We start from the raw sequence: 12,285 nt of genomic DNA, 5'->3' as shown, positions 1-12,285 counted from the left end.
ATTATATTATATTATATTATATTATATTATATTATATTATATTATTTTTTGTAGTTTTCTGTTTTAGTAAATAGATTATACAGTTTGAACAGTACAAAAACCAGTAGGTCTGTGGAGCTTCATTAATTTAGACCCTCAAAGTAAGTGTATGCTTATACGTAATTACATTGTGCTGTATGTTTGTGTCTGTAATTTGACAGTGGGACTCCAGTTATGCGGGCCTGGCTTTGCGGCAGTCTGGTACCCTTCCAGAAGGTCTCCATGAGAAGGTTCAATCTGCTCTGTTAACTCTACAGCGGCATGGATGTCTCCTCCGAGATCTTGTCCGAGTTCGAGACCGGGACGTCTTCACGGCCGTTTCACGCGCTCTCGTGGGTCAGCCGGGCTACACGTACCGTTATCTGGACACTCGTCTGTTCACCATCCCCTGGCACTGTGAAGGAGAAGAGGGCCAGAAAGATGAGAAAGGCAAACCTTGCTGTGACTCCGACCTGAGGGACGCTTGTAAAGCATTATGGGAGCTCAATCAGTTCTTTTGCTCGGATGTAAAGCAGCAGACAAATGCAAGAGGTGTCAAGCGTACCCGCAGTGACACTGAAAACAGCGAAGATGCGCCAGGGGAGGGAATGTGCGAAGAAGAGAGTGTTAAGGACAGGTTAGTTGAGGAGAAAACCATAGAGGAGGAGGAGGAAGACAGTGGACAGGGCTGCTCTCATTCCTCACCTCCTTCATCCACTCCGCCAGCTGCTCAGGCCAGCCTGGTTCAGTTTAACGTCACGCTAATCAACTACATGAACCCTGCAGCCATGACCCAGCTGAAGGAAGAGCCATATTACGGCATGGGCAAAATGGCAGTCGGTTGGCATCATGATGAGAACCTGGTTCCTCTCTCACCAGTTGCCGTTTACAGCTATAGCTGCCCAGCAGAGCCAAAGAATGAAGGTGAGAGGTCAAAAGTGCTATTAAAAAGTGTTTCATGTCCCTCACCTGAGACCAGGGATGAGCAGTACTTATGATACATGTTTTAAATACAAACTAGTAATTTGTTTTGTATCAAAATACTTTAGTGTCGTGCATTTTTGTATTTTTAAAATACTGTAAAATACTTTGTGAAAAGTCTACACGATGACATCATAAAAATGTGACCTTTGATTGGTGCTTTTCAGTCTTTTGGCAATGCTTGAAATATTGATGGAAATTATGCAACACGTATAAAGAAAGACAAAACAGACAAAAAGCAGGGGTAGATTAGGGAGCAAGTCAAAATAAGACGTGAAATAAGACAAACAGCATAAAGTGGTACAGTGGCGATACCTACAAAACTTTACTGACTGTTTCAAATGCCAGTAGCTGATCTGCAGGTGCTCTTTATAGTTAATTACCAACTTTAACAGTTGATCAGAATGTGACAAAAGTATTTCATAATATTCCAATCAACAAACTGGCCAAGTCAGGTTTTATGGCAGCAAAAACAGATAGCATTTTCTTTTTTTAGATATCGTGTTTAATATTATGTTTTGAAGAGTACAACTACAAAAAAAAAAAACCCAAAAAAACATGATTTATGGAAATGAATAAAACAGAATATTTGAGTAGTTTTCAGAAATCATGAGTTTTCATCGAGTGTGAAAGATTTCAATTGTAAAAATTATCTGCATTAAATGGTTTTTACAGTGATTAAAGAGATCATCTTCCAGACAGGGCTTTCTGTATGAAATTTGTACAAAATCTATACTAAAATAAAAGAAAAACACAAGTTGTATTTTTATGAATACCTCCTCATGTCCAGTAGAGGTGAATGAGGTGCAGAGAAACTGGTTTAAAGTTGATCAGAGAAAAGCTGTTGCTATCAATTATTGTCACTTTAATAGTGAAGGGATTGATCCAATAGGCCTATTGATGGAAGGTTTGCGAAGAAATTTTATGCTATTTTAGTATTTTCAAAATACAAAAATACAATATTTTATTTTAATACATTGAGGCCCAATCCCAATTCTATTTTTGTACCTCTACCCCTTCCCCTTGGCCCTTCAAACAGAGTGTGAAGAGGAAGGGCTTTAAAATGTACCCCTAAGAAATGGGACACCACTACAATACCTGCACACGTCATCAAATGTCATTGTGAGCTCTTGCTTTATATGAGATCAGACGATCCCTAATGCAGTATATATTCCAGTTATGTTATTTTTTGGTATTTATGTTAAGGCAACGATGTCATGTTATCATAATGATCTAATGTGGCAATGAGCTCGTAAATGTACTGTGCATTTACACCCTGGCCATATTCATCTATGTAAACAGAAGAAAACATTAATATTATGACACTATAAATAGGTCATTCTCAGCCACTAGACTTTTTTGACAGGGTTATCATGTCATAGAGTACAAGAATATTGTGGGACTGCTATACATACAGTTATGCAGAGGTATGACTTATTATTATGGATTATACATAGCGAAATTTAGCATTTTTTTAAAGCATGATGGTAAAATACGAACGCCGTTATGAATGTATTAAAACATGTGTTTGTTTGTAGTAAAAAAAATCATATTAATGACAAAAAATACTAATTTGTGCATCTCCTGACTTCTGGGAGCAGCTATGCAGCTGTTGTGGCTGCTGTATTCTGGGAAAATTTCTTCCCCCTTGGTTTCGAGTGTCGTCCTGAAAAATCTCTTTTTCGAGGCCTATCTAGCCCTTTCCCTTAGCCCTATGCCCTCAAGATAAAGAGAATTGGGACACCCATACCCCTTCATGTGAGGGGAAGAGGAAGGGCTAAGGGGTAGAATTGGGATTGGGCCTAAGTGGCCTCTGTATTTTGTCAGTTGCCCAAAACAAAAATACAAATATTATGTCGTAATAAATCTCCATCCTTCCATCCATCCATCCATCCATCCATCCATCCATCCATCCATCCATCCATCCATCCATCCATCCATCCATCCATCCATCCATCCATCCATCCATCCATCCATCCATCCATCCATCCATCCATCATACTTGTTTACAGTACATGAACAGTATTCCACCATAAAACATACTGTACACCTTGGAACGTTCATGATCATATTTTTAATTATTAATAAATAATTATTGCTCGCTGAAATATACAGATTAAAACTTTATAGGCTTACATTAATAGTTTCAGAATTGCATTGTCTCACCGAGCAGATAATGAAAGGAAAATGAAAACATTCATGTACTTTTTTAATTATTGCACTGATTTTCTTTCTTCTGTGGATCTTGAAATTGCAGAATGTTCTTTTGCACTTTCAGTGGGGTTGATGATTTTTTTTTTTTCAGTTTTTTAGTGAACTATCCCTTTTTAAAAGTTTTCACGTGCAACTCATTTTTGTTTCATTTCAAATAATCCTTCATCTTTTTTCCTAGCTCACCACTGCTGAGAACCTAAACATTTATTATGACACCAGCCAGTTCAAAACCATCCTTCACTGAATGTGCTCATGCAGTCATTGTATGAACTTGTTCCATGGGGAAGGAGCCAGATCTTCCATATTTCACACGAATCTCACTAGAGAAGTTTTTTTTCTGGACATCAGTCTCTCTTCACGTCAGGCTAACAGCTTAGCATGCAGCTGTGTGCGTGTGTGTGTCAGTTCGACAGAACAGAGCGTGGTGCGCTAACCAGAACCACCTGCCTCACGAGCTCTGTTTCACCAATCTCTTACTGACCGATTTGACCTTTGACCTCCCCAGGGCCCGCTTCAAACAGTGCATGAATGGCCTGTGTGTGTGTTTTTGTGTGTGAATGTGTCAGTTTGTGTGGAATTATTTCGCAGCTGTTCTTTTGGAGGTAAAATTGACCCCTCGGTTCCAGACTTCAGAGAGACTCCCCTGATGGAACGCTTTTGCAGCGCGTACGCACCCGTGCAGAGCATCGCACAAAATGTTGCCTTCACTTTAGAGAAACCGCTATGAAATGGTGCAGACCAGCTGAAACAGATTGTTGCTCAGAGGAATTTCACTTTGTACATCATTTATTTGTTGCTTTGTGTGTGAGCATGAATGGGTTTTATTTTTTATTGTCCCTTTGGATAACATCTGTGGGTTGTATAGATTCGTGTTTCACCTGAACATGCTTTGAAGGAGAGGTTTTTCTTGACGCCTGCACCTTTTAACACATCTGTGATGGGTTTATAGAGCATGTTGGCCGTGCTGCGGCGTGCAGTATCCTCAATAGTCTCTGGCGGGTGGGGTGGGGGGGAGCCGCACAGTGACAAATCTGTTCAGCTCTTCATCCAACACTGACTAGATCCAGCTCATTTCCTTTTCTAACAGGCATTGGTTCATGCCACTGTGATTTTGAAGTGTTTTTTTGAAGGAATCTTTTCCGCCACTGCTGTGTTAGCTGCAGATGGCCCTTTGAGAGCTGTGTCAGAAAGCACAGGCTGAAATTAAGTTACTATTTAGCCCTGCTGAGCGCAGAGAAAGCCTTGCTCAGGGCTCAAGCTTCCAAGAGCGCTTTAGTATTGATTTCACTGATAGGTGTCAGCCTGCCCTCTCTAAACATTTTTCTGTCTCTCCTAGGTTACATTTTCAACGTTTATTTCTTTTTGGGGGCTTTTTCATTGTTTTTTGATTAACTCAGATTTTTTGTGGAAGTTGATTGACGTATATTAGTGACAACTCAGACATTTTATTAAAAGTAACTTACAGCGCAACAACTATAATAGTGCTTACATTCACTTATAATTCTAAAATTGAGCCCTCCAGCCTCTCATGCTGAAAACCGTAGTTTGAATCCCTCTCAGATTGGGGCGAGTAGAAGCAGTGCAGTGAGAGTGAGGTTTAGGCATCTGAATGTCACAGAAGCCTGCTCTTAAGAGTTGTGCAGGTAAACCTCACTCACCTGGCCTAAACAGGTGACTGGTGATTGATACTAGAACTGTCTGTACTGTCCTTGTTAGTATGCCCACCTTTCTTGCAAGAGATTCTGATTTGAATCCCATTGCAAGTGGTTCAAGTAGGTCTAGAGAGATTATATTTAGTGCTGTAACCCAGATATAATACAATATAATTCTATTCATATTGCACAATTTAAGTCAACCCGAAGATGACTGAAGTGTCTTAAAATATGGAAAACAAATTTAAAACACAACAAACAAATACTGTAAAAACCAATAAAACACAAACCTGTAAACATGGAGTTCGTAAAACAATCATAACACATGCTGTAATCACAAAACAATAAACATAAGTAATATTAAACGCCATGCAAAATAAAGAAGTTTTAAGCAGGGACTTAAAATCGGCAAGGATAGGGCATTGGAAAGCCTCATTCACATTGCGAGCGACTCACAGTGGCAAAGCGACAAGGTACTGTTCATTTCAACAGAGTGTTAGCGACTTTAGGCGACCTCTGTCTATACATGCGACAGCGACGGTTGGCGACCAGGTGGGCATGTTGAGCAACACAGCAAAGTTGAGAATCCAGCTAATTGGAGCATCAGTAGAGCTCACGTTTTTCTCTCTCAGCGCGCTTAGAGGCCAGATGTAGACCTACATAGGCCATGCTGTAGACCTACACAGGCCTGCGTTTGCAGCAGATCGCCACTCAGAGCAACAGGCAGCTACAAATTAGCTGCTAGTGTAAATGAGGCATAATACAAAATGCAAGACTATTATATAGTTTTGAGCTTGCTACAGAAAAAGCAAGATCTCCTATAGTTTTTGTCTTATAAACTTGCAAAATTTTTGAGTCAATAAATCTAAGTGATTTAGATGTTGCTTAGGCCTGTAAAGGCTCTGTTGAGTACTCTCAGGCTTAATTGTGAAGAGATTATTGTCAGCAAATTGATGTCAATTCTATACTTAAAGTCCCCAAGAAATCAAAACTAACCATATTGATTCTGTTAGCTCATATTGCCAGTTTTGTGGTGAACAATTCATTTGTGCATGACATTATGAAAAAAAACAAACATGGTTTGCCTTTCTAATCTTGAATTGAATCTGGATATGCACTTCCTGTTTGTTTTCAGTTAATTTATCATATCACATGATTTTGAGGTAATGGGCGTGGCTGAAATATTTGACAACAAACAGAAATGCTAAGGAGGAGGAGTCTGTTATGTCTGAATAACTCTTTTTAAAACCCGTTTCCTGATCTTTCTGAATAAAATTCCTACTTTTATTACATCCATTCAGCCTGCTGTAGAAAAAACAAGCAAGAAAAAGCAAGAACTAAGAACTGTTTGCTTATTGAAAATTCTGCTTCATTAGGAACTGCATCCCAATATAAAAAAAGAACAATTGCAGCTTCCGGTTCATTGGGACTTTAATTGGCTGCCAGTGGAGTGATATTAAAATATGTTTGATGAACTGATATTTGCATTTTTCATTAAGAAGTCAAGCTGCTGTAGTCTGAACTACTGTAAATTGAGACGCACAGGACTGAGAAACACCAACATACAAAGAATTGCAGTAGTCACGTCGAGATGTTGCAAATGCATTCATAGCTAGTTTAAGTTTCTTCAAGGATAGAAATGGCTTCAATTTTGAAAGAAGATGGATATAATAAAAACAGAACTTAAACATAGTTCTTGTCTATCAAATTTAGAATCTTTGCTAGCACTCTTGCCTCCCATGCCAGAATCTTCAGTTTGAAGTAGAACTGGAGGATTTGGATTTGTGCTGTGACCCAAATGGGAATGACGTTTAGGGGTGTGAATGGAGCAGAGGCTACCTTTGAAGTGGATCAAAACCTTTTGTTAGTCAAAGTTGTTCTAAAAATGTTGACCAACACCCATTCTTGTCTTACAAACACAAATGTTGTGTACAAATGTCTTGCTGTTATGCCTACCTCACACGCCAAATACTACCATATTGAGCGAAACGATAGATTACATCTTAATTAAACACTCACAGATTATTGGTATTGTTTGGAAATGTTTTAGAACATCCCTGCTCTAAATTTCAGCATCTTTGATTACAGGAGTTACTGAGAAAGACGGGGAGGGAAAGAGCAAAGAAAAAGAAAGAGAGGCCAAAGGTGAAGGAACAAGTACAGAAGAAGTGAAGAAAGAAGGAGAAGCCTCGGTGAAGGAGGACGTGGAGAAAGAGAAGACGTGTTGGCGAGTTGGTTTGAAGGTGGCCTGGGACATCCACACACCAGGTCTGGCTTTGCCTCTCCAATCTGGAGACTGCTACTATATGACAGGTACACAATCATTCATCTGTATCCAAAAACGGTAGACTCATGTGCTTGTGTAAAGCGGATTGGACCGTCTCGGTCATGTTGAAGTGCATTAGACCAGGAATTATCTTTCCCAGAGGACGTGCACATCGACATGCTTTTATATACATGTGTGTGTCTGTTTCCATAGGATTTGTTTCCACACGGTCCTTATCATGTGTATAAGAGAGGTTAAGAAAACCAAATGTTATTTTATGATGCGACGTGACCCCTGTCTGAGAGCAGGACTGAGAGGGAGAATCAGTAAATCAGACTTTTATTACTGATGGCTTCAACAGATGCCCCCCGTCTGCGACCCCACAGACGTACAAACTCCCTACTCTAAATATCCTATAAAGAGTGTCTCATGACCTTGATAAGGACACTATTTATTTCCCGATTTCTGTGTACAAGCATGACTAATGCTTCCCCCGATGGCACACGGTTTTATCGTCTCTGTTTAGACGTTTTCATCTGGGCTTTCCAACAGTTGGGCCTCTTTGTTGCTGACTGCTCTTAACTGAGTGTTATTTATACCTGCCTAATGGGGCTCTCAGTCTTGTGAAGCGACTTTAAATGAAAAGCTAAAGTAGTATAAACATAATGGGTCATAATGGGTTTTCTGGGTGTAGTAAGAGGGTGAAAGTGTGACTGGGAAACTGGGCTCATGAACTGTTAATGATACTATGTCTTCTAGCTGAATTAGTCAGTTCTTTTATTTTTACTTTTTAAGTACAAAGCTACTACTAAATGGATATAAAGTCTTTTGGATAAAAAGAAAATGGATATAAAATGGATGTAAAGTCTTTAAGCAGCCTTACATTCTCTGAAGAAGCTGTAGGTTAGAAACTCAAACATCAAATCAGATGGTTCAAAGGCAGTAAAGCGAAGTAAAATAGAAAAGAATAAAGGAATGATAAAAAGAAGCGAAGAAGGACATGAAAACAAATAAATTGGGAAGTGAAAACAAAATTAATACACCGTGAAAAAAAAAATCCCTAATGTTTGTAAATGTGGCAGCTGTGGTTGGTTAAAAATACTTTAGAAATGTAAAATACCCAGTTAAAAATTATGCAAGTTATGATACGCTGGTTCGAGCCCGGCTGAATCAGGTGCCATTTCTGTGTGGAGTTTACATGTTCTCCTCATGTTTGCGTGGGTTTTCTCCGGGTGCTCCGGTTTTCCCCACAGTCCAAAGACATGGCACAGGTGAATTAGGTAAGCAAAATTGTCTGTAGTGTACAGTATGTGAGTGTGCGCAAGAGTGTATGGGTGTTTCCTAGTGTTGGGTTGCAGCTGGAAGGGTATCTGCTGTGTAAAACATATGCTGAATAAGTTAATATTAATTTATTGATAAAAATTATTAACTGGTTAATAAAGGGACTTAGCCGAAAAGAAAATGAATGAATGAGTGATATAAAAAGTCATTTTATTTATTTATTTTTTTATTTATTTTTTTATTTATTCATTTATTTATTTAGCATTTTTAGAGAATTTTTTTTACTGTTGAAATCACAGACATTTTTTACAGTGTATATGGTTACACAAAATGACAGGAAGTAAAAAAGAAGGTAAATGAAAGGATAAAACGAATAATATACACATACAGTAAATCATTCCCCGGAGGATTTCAGTGGCTGAACAACACTTCTGTGCAAATAATCCATTTGTAACAACCCAATCTACATCAGCTTGACTAAAAGTGTTTTACAACATAACATTACCTGTCTAAAAGAAATTATTTAGCCGTGGTATTGATTCAGTTACATCAGGATTTTCAAAATTTTGATTCAGCATTTGTTTTTACCACTCTCTCTCATCTCGTGTGCACATGACGTTTGCATGGCATGCGTGTACGCACAAATGGCAGGAAATGGCAGGATTTTCATGAACAGAGGTGTGCAGTTGTACAAATGTACATTTGCCAACAGACAGTTTGGGCTACTTATCTAATTATGGGAATTGTTGGCCCGACAATATTTAATTAAATGAACATTTTTTAATCTTATGCCTCATCCAGAATATAAAAATACATAAAAACACATTTAGATAATTTACTTTAATCATTACTTTTGAAATGTGAGGAGACTTTCAACCAGCACAACAAAAAAGGATTCTAAAGACGATATAGATTAAATTTAATGATGGAAACCGGAGTTAAAAGGTAAGAATTAACGTAACCAAAGTGGGAGACGGAGGAAGGTGTTTAAAAAATAACATATATTCAGCTTTACCATCATTCTCTAACATTGTCAGAGCTCTTCCTCTCCATCCGCTGATGCCTAAGACTGCTGTGTGCAAATCTAATCAGCAGATTTTCAGAAATGGAATTTGGGGCTGTGTAGCGGGGAACAATATGTTGGACCGACACCGGGCCCAGCAGCTAATAAGATTTTCTTAGCCGAATGCTCCAGGGACAGAACAGAGCTAAGCAGAGGTTTTGACCCAATAGATTTGAAAGCCCACTTTTAACTCAAGCACATCAGCCACCTATCATCGAGAGAATAACGATAAATATTTATTAGGAGAATTTGCTATGACCCATGATTCATGCTGATGCCGTGAGTGAGTCTAGGTTGAGAGATGAGGAATGTTATTAGATATCTGTTGTTTTAAAAGCAATTTTATGTGACGGGGAGGAATAATACAGAGTACAGAGAAAATGAAAGCGTTATTTTTGTGCTCACACTAGTATATGCTGCCTACATCAGACAATGCTGTGAATCCATTGATTTTAATGGGACACACTGCATCAAAGTGGCTTTCAACGAAAGTCAGTTTTGCTGATTTCTAGCATTTCCAGGCTGCTATTTTGGGCATGCAAGACCCACTTGTATCTGTCTGAATGAGGTAATAGTAAAATCTTCAAAGACTGTGACCAAACTTACTCATTTTAAATGGCAAATTTCAAAACCACAGCAAAATTTAACATGAACATTGTTGTGCTAGTGTTTTTATTGTGAGTAAAGTGTATATTTCTGGTTTATATTGCCTGTGTGTACAAGTATATACAGTATAGTTCTAAACTTAAATCTCAGATAGCTATTGGCAGTTTCAGTGATGCAATGACTTTACCAGTTGCCAGTTGACTCTTTTATTTAGAAGGGTGAACTTGCATTATATTAGCCACCTTGGAGTGGTCATATTGCACATTGCACTTTCCCCTGTTCACAGCAATATGAGTGCACTATCCTGGTATATTTGCTATTGAACATGTATCAAAATATCTGAACAGCCATGTACACTGCTCCAAGTTGTGTTTACATTAACATTTCAATATAGTTGAAGACAAAAACATTAGCCCTACTGCATGTGAAATATAAATTGTCTTTTAATTTTTTTTTCCCTCCAACTCAACAGAGCAAGGCCATTATTCAGTGTAAAGTGCTCAGCATAATAGAATACTCCCCATTTTGAAAATTAATACTTGTATCAATTTCTCAGTGATTATACGCTATGTATTTTGGTTCATTCAAACATAACAGATTTATTGAACAGATAGATTTATTAAAATAACATTTTAGTCAACAAAACTTTTTTTAAAAATTATAGATATTATAATTAAATTCAAGCAAAATATTGCAAAAATAAATTAATAAATAAATTACAAACTACAAAATTTCAACAATTGTTTTTGCTTCTCTTGATTTTTCCTCTTTTTTTTTCTTTATTGTATTTAATATTTTTCTATAACATATAAATTTGGGTGTACTACTTTTTGGACCGTTAACATAAGTTATTTTGTCCACATTTGGCTTCAGTACTAACTAATCTAATATTTATGCACACATAATATTGTATGGCTTCCTATTAAAATATGAATTTAAAAGATAATATTAAAAGTATTTTTGTCTTGGATTGATTGATGTTATTAACCCATTTGTCCTCCTCATTGCCCCTATGTGCACTTTAAGCTGAATACCAGACTCTTGAAAAATAACTAGTAAAATATAAACTAAAGAAATTAGTTATGATAGATTAACTCATAAAGCTGAAAATATGTTCTCCCTGTTAAACAGCATTATTTTTAAATAATTGAATTTGACTGGAATGCTAATACTTTTGTCTATAACTTTATGTGCTGGGCACGTTTCTTTTCAAAATCTAAAAGGATAACAAAAGGTCTTGCTGTTGCAAACTCTGAAACTTAATGAACCAGACTTCAGTTTGTTTTGATTTTGAATAGAAGTTCTCTCTTATATTATTATTATTTTTTTGCTTAAATGTTTTAAAGACCTTAAGAGTTAGTTTATCCTATATTAATATTAAAACAACAGGTGAATTGGGCAGGCTAAATTGTCTGTAGTGTATGTGCGTGAATGGGTGTGAATAGATGTTTCCCAGTGATGTGTTACAGCTGGAAGGGCATCCGCTGTGTAAAAACGTGCTGAATAAGTTGGTGGTTCATTCCGCTGTGGCGACCCCAAATTAATAAAGGGACTAAGCCAAAAACAAAATGAATAAATTAATAATATTAAAACAAATTTGTGATCATTTACATACGAATATGTCTTCCTAAAACCATAAGAACTGTGTTTATCTTCAGAAAAGAAATGTCTTTAGATGAATATAATTTAGGTTTGTTTTATGTGATCTGTGAACAATGCTTACAACGATTAAATGTAGTTACTGATGCACAAATTGGCTTGAGGTTTCATTCTTGTATGTCTCTACCATAATGTACCATTCCACAAGAATTAAAGGGATAGTTCTCCCAAAAATCACAATTCTGTCACTATTTACTCAGCCTTTACATGTTTCAAACCTTTGAGTCAAACCTTTTTTTTCATTTGCCTAAACTGTCTTAATGTGTCATCCAATGATAAATGCACAACATGAGGGTGAAAAAAGTGATGGCAGAATGTTGTTGTTCTTAATGTTTTTGTTTCTAATCATTGTGTGTGTGTGTGTATGTGGCTGTTGCATTGTATGCACAGATGATCTGAACCGGACACATCAGCACTGTGTACTGGCTGGTGACACAGCTAGATTCAGCTCAACTCACAGAGTCGCACAGGTGAGTGTCATCGCTTCAGTTCTACCTCCAACTTCTACAAAGTTCTTAACCAAAATCTCTCTATTTTTGCCTTAC

The 12,285-nt window shown here is 37.4% G+C and overlaps 1 protein-coding gene across 4 annotated transcripts in view; it reads left to right on the top strand.

Moving 5' to 3' along the window:
* fto (FTO alpha-ketoglutarate dependent dioxygenase) overlaps positions 1-12,285 on the top strand; it is a 231,498-nt gene that overhangs the window by 44,083 nt on the left and 175,130 nt on the right. For all 4 annotated transcript variants that reach the window (XM_087261515.1, XM_087261514.1, XM_087261513.1 and 1 more), the window contains exons 3-5: positions 201-942; positions 6,954-7,178; positions 12,131-12,210. In XM_087261515.1, the coding sequence (XP_087117641.1) occupies positions 201-942; positions 6,954-7,178; positions 12,131-12,210 (1,047 nt within the window). The remainder of the gene's footprint in view (positions 1-200; positions 943-6,953; positions 7,179-12,130; positions 12,211-12,285) is intronic.

Source organism: Danio rerio, chromosome 7 (assembly GCF_052040795.2).
Source record: "Danio rerio strain M-AB ecotype USA chromosome 7, GRCz13ab, whole genome shotgun sequence".
Classification (NCBI taxonomy): Eukaryota; Metazoa; Chordata; class Actinopteri; order Cypriniformes; family Danionidae; genus Danio; species Danio rerio.
The sequence above is the reverse complement of the archived record's forward strand: the minus strand, read 5'-3'. Positions and strand labels throughout refer to the sequence as shown.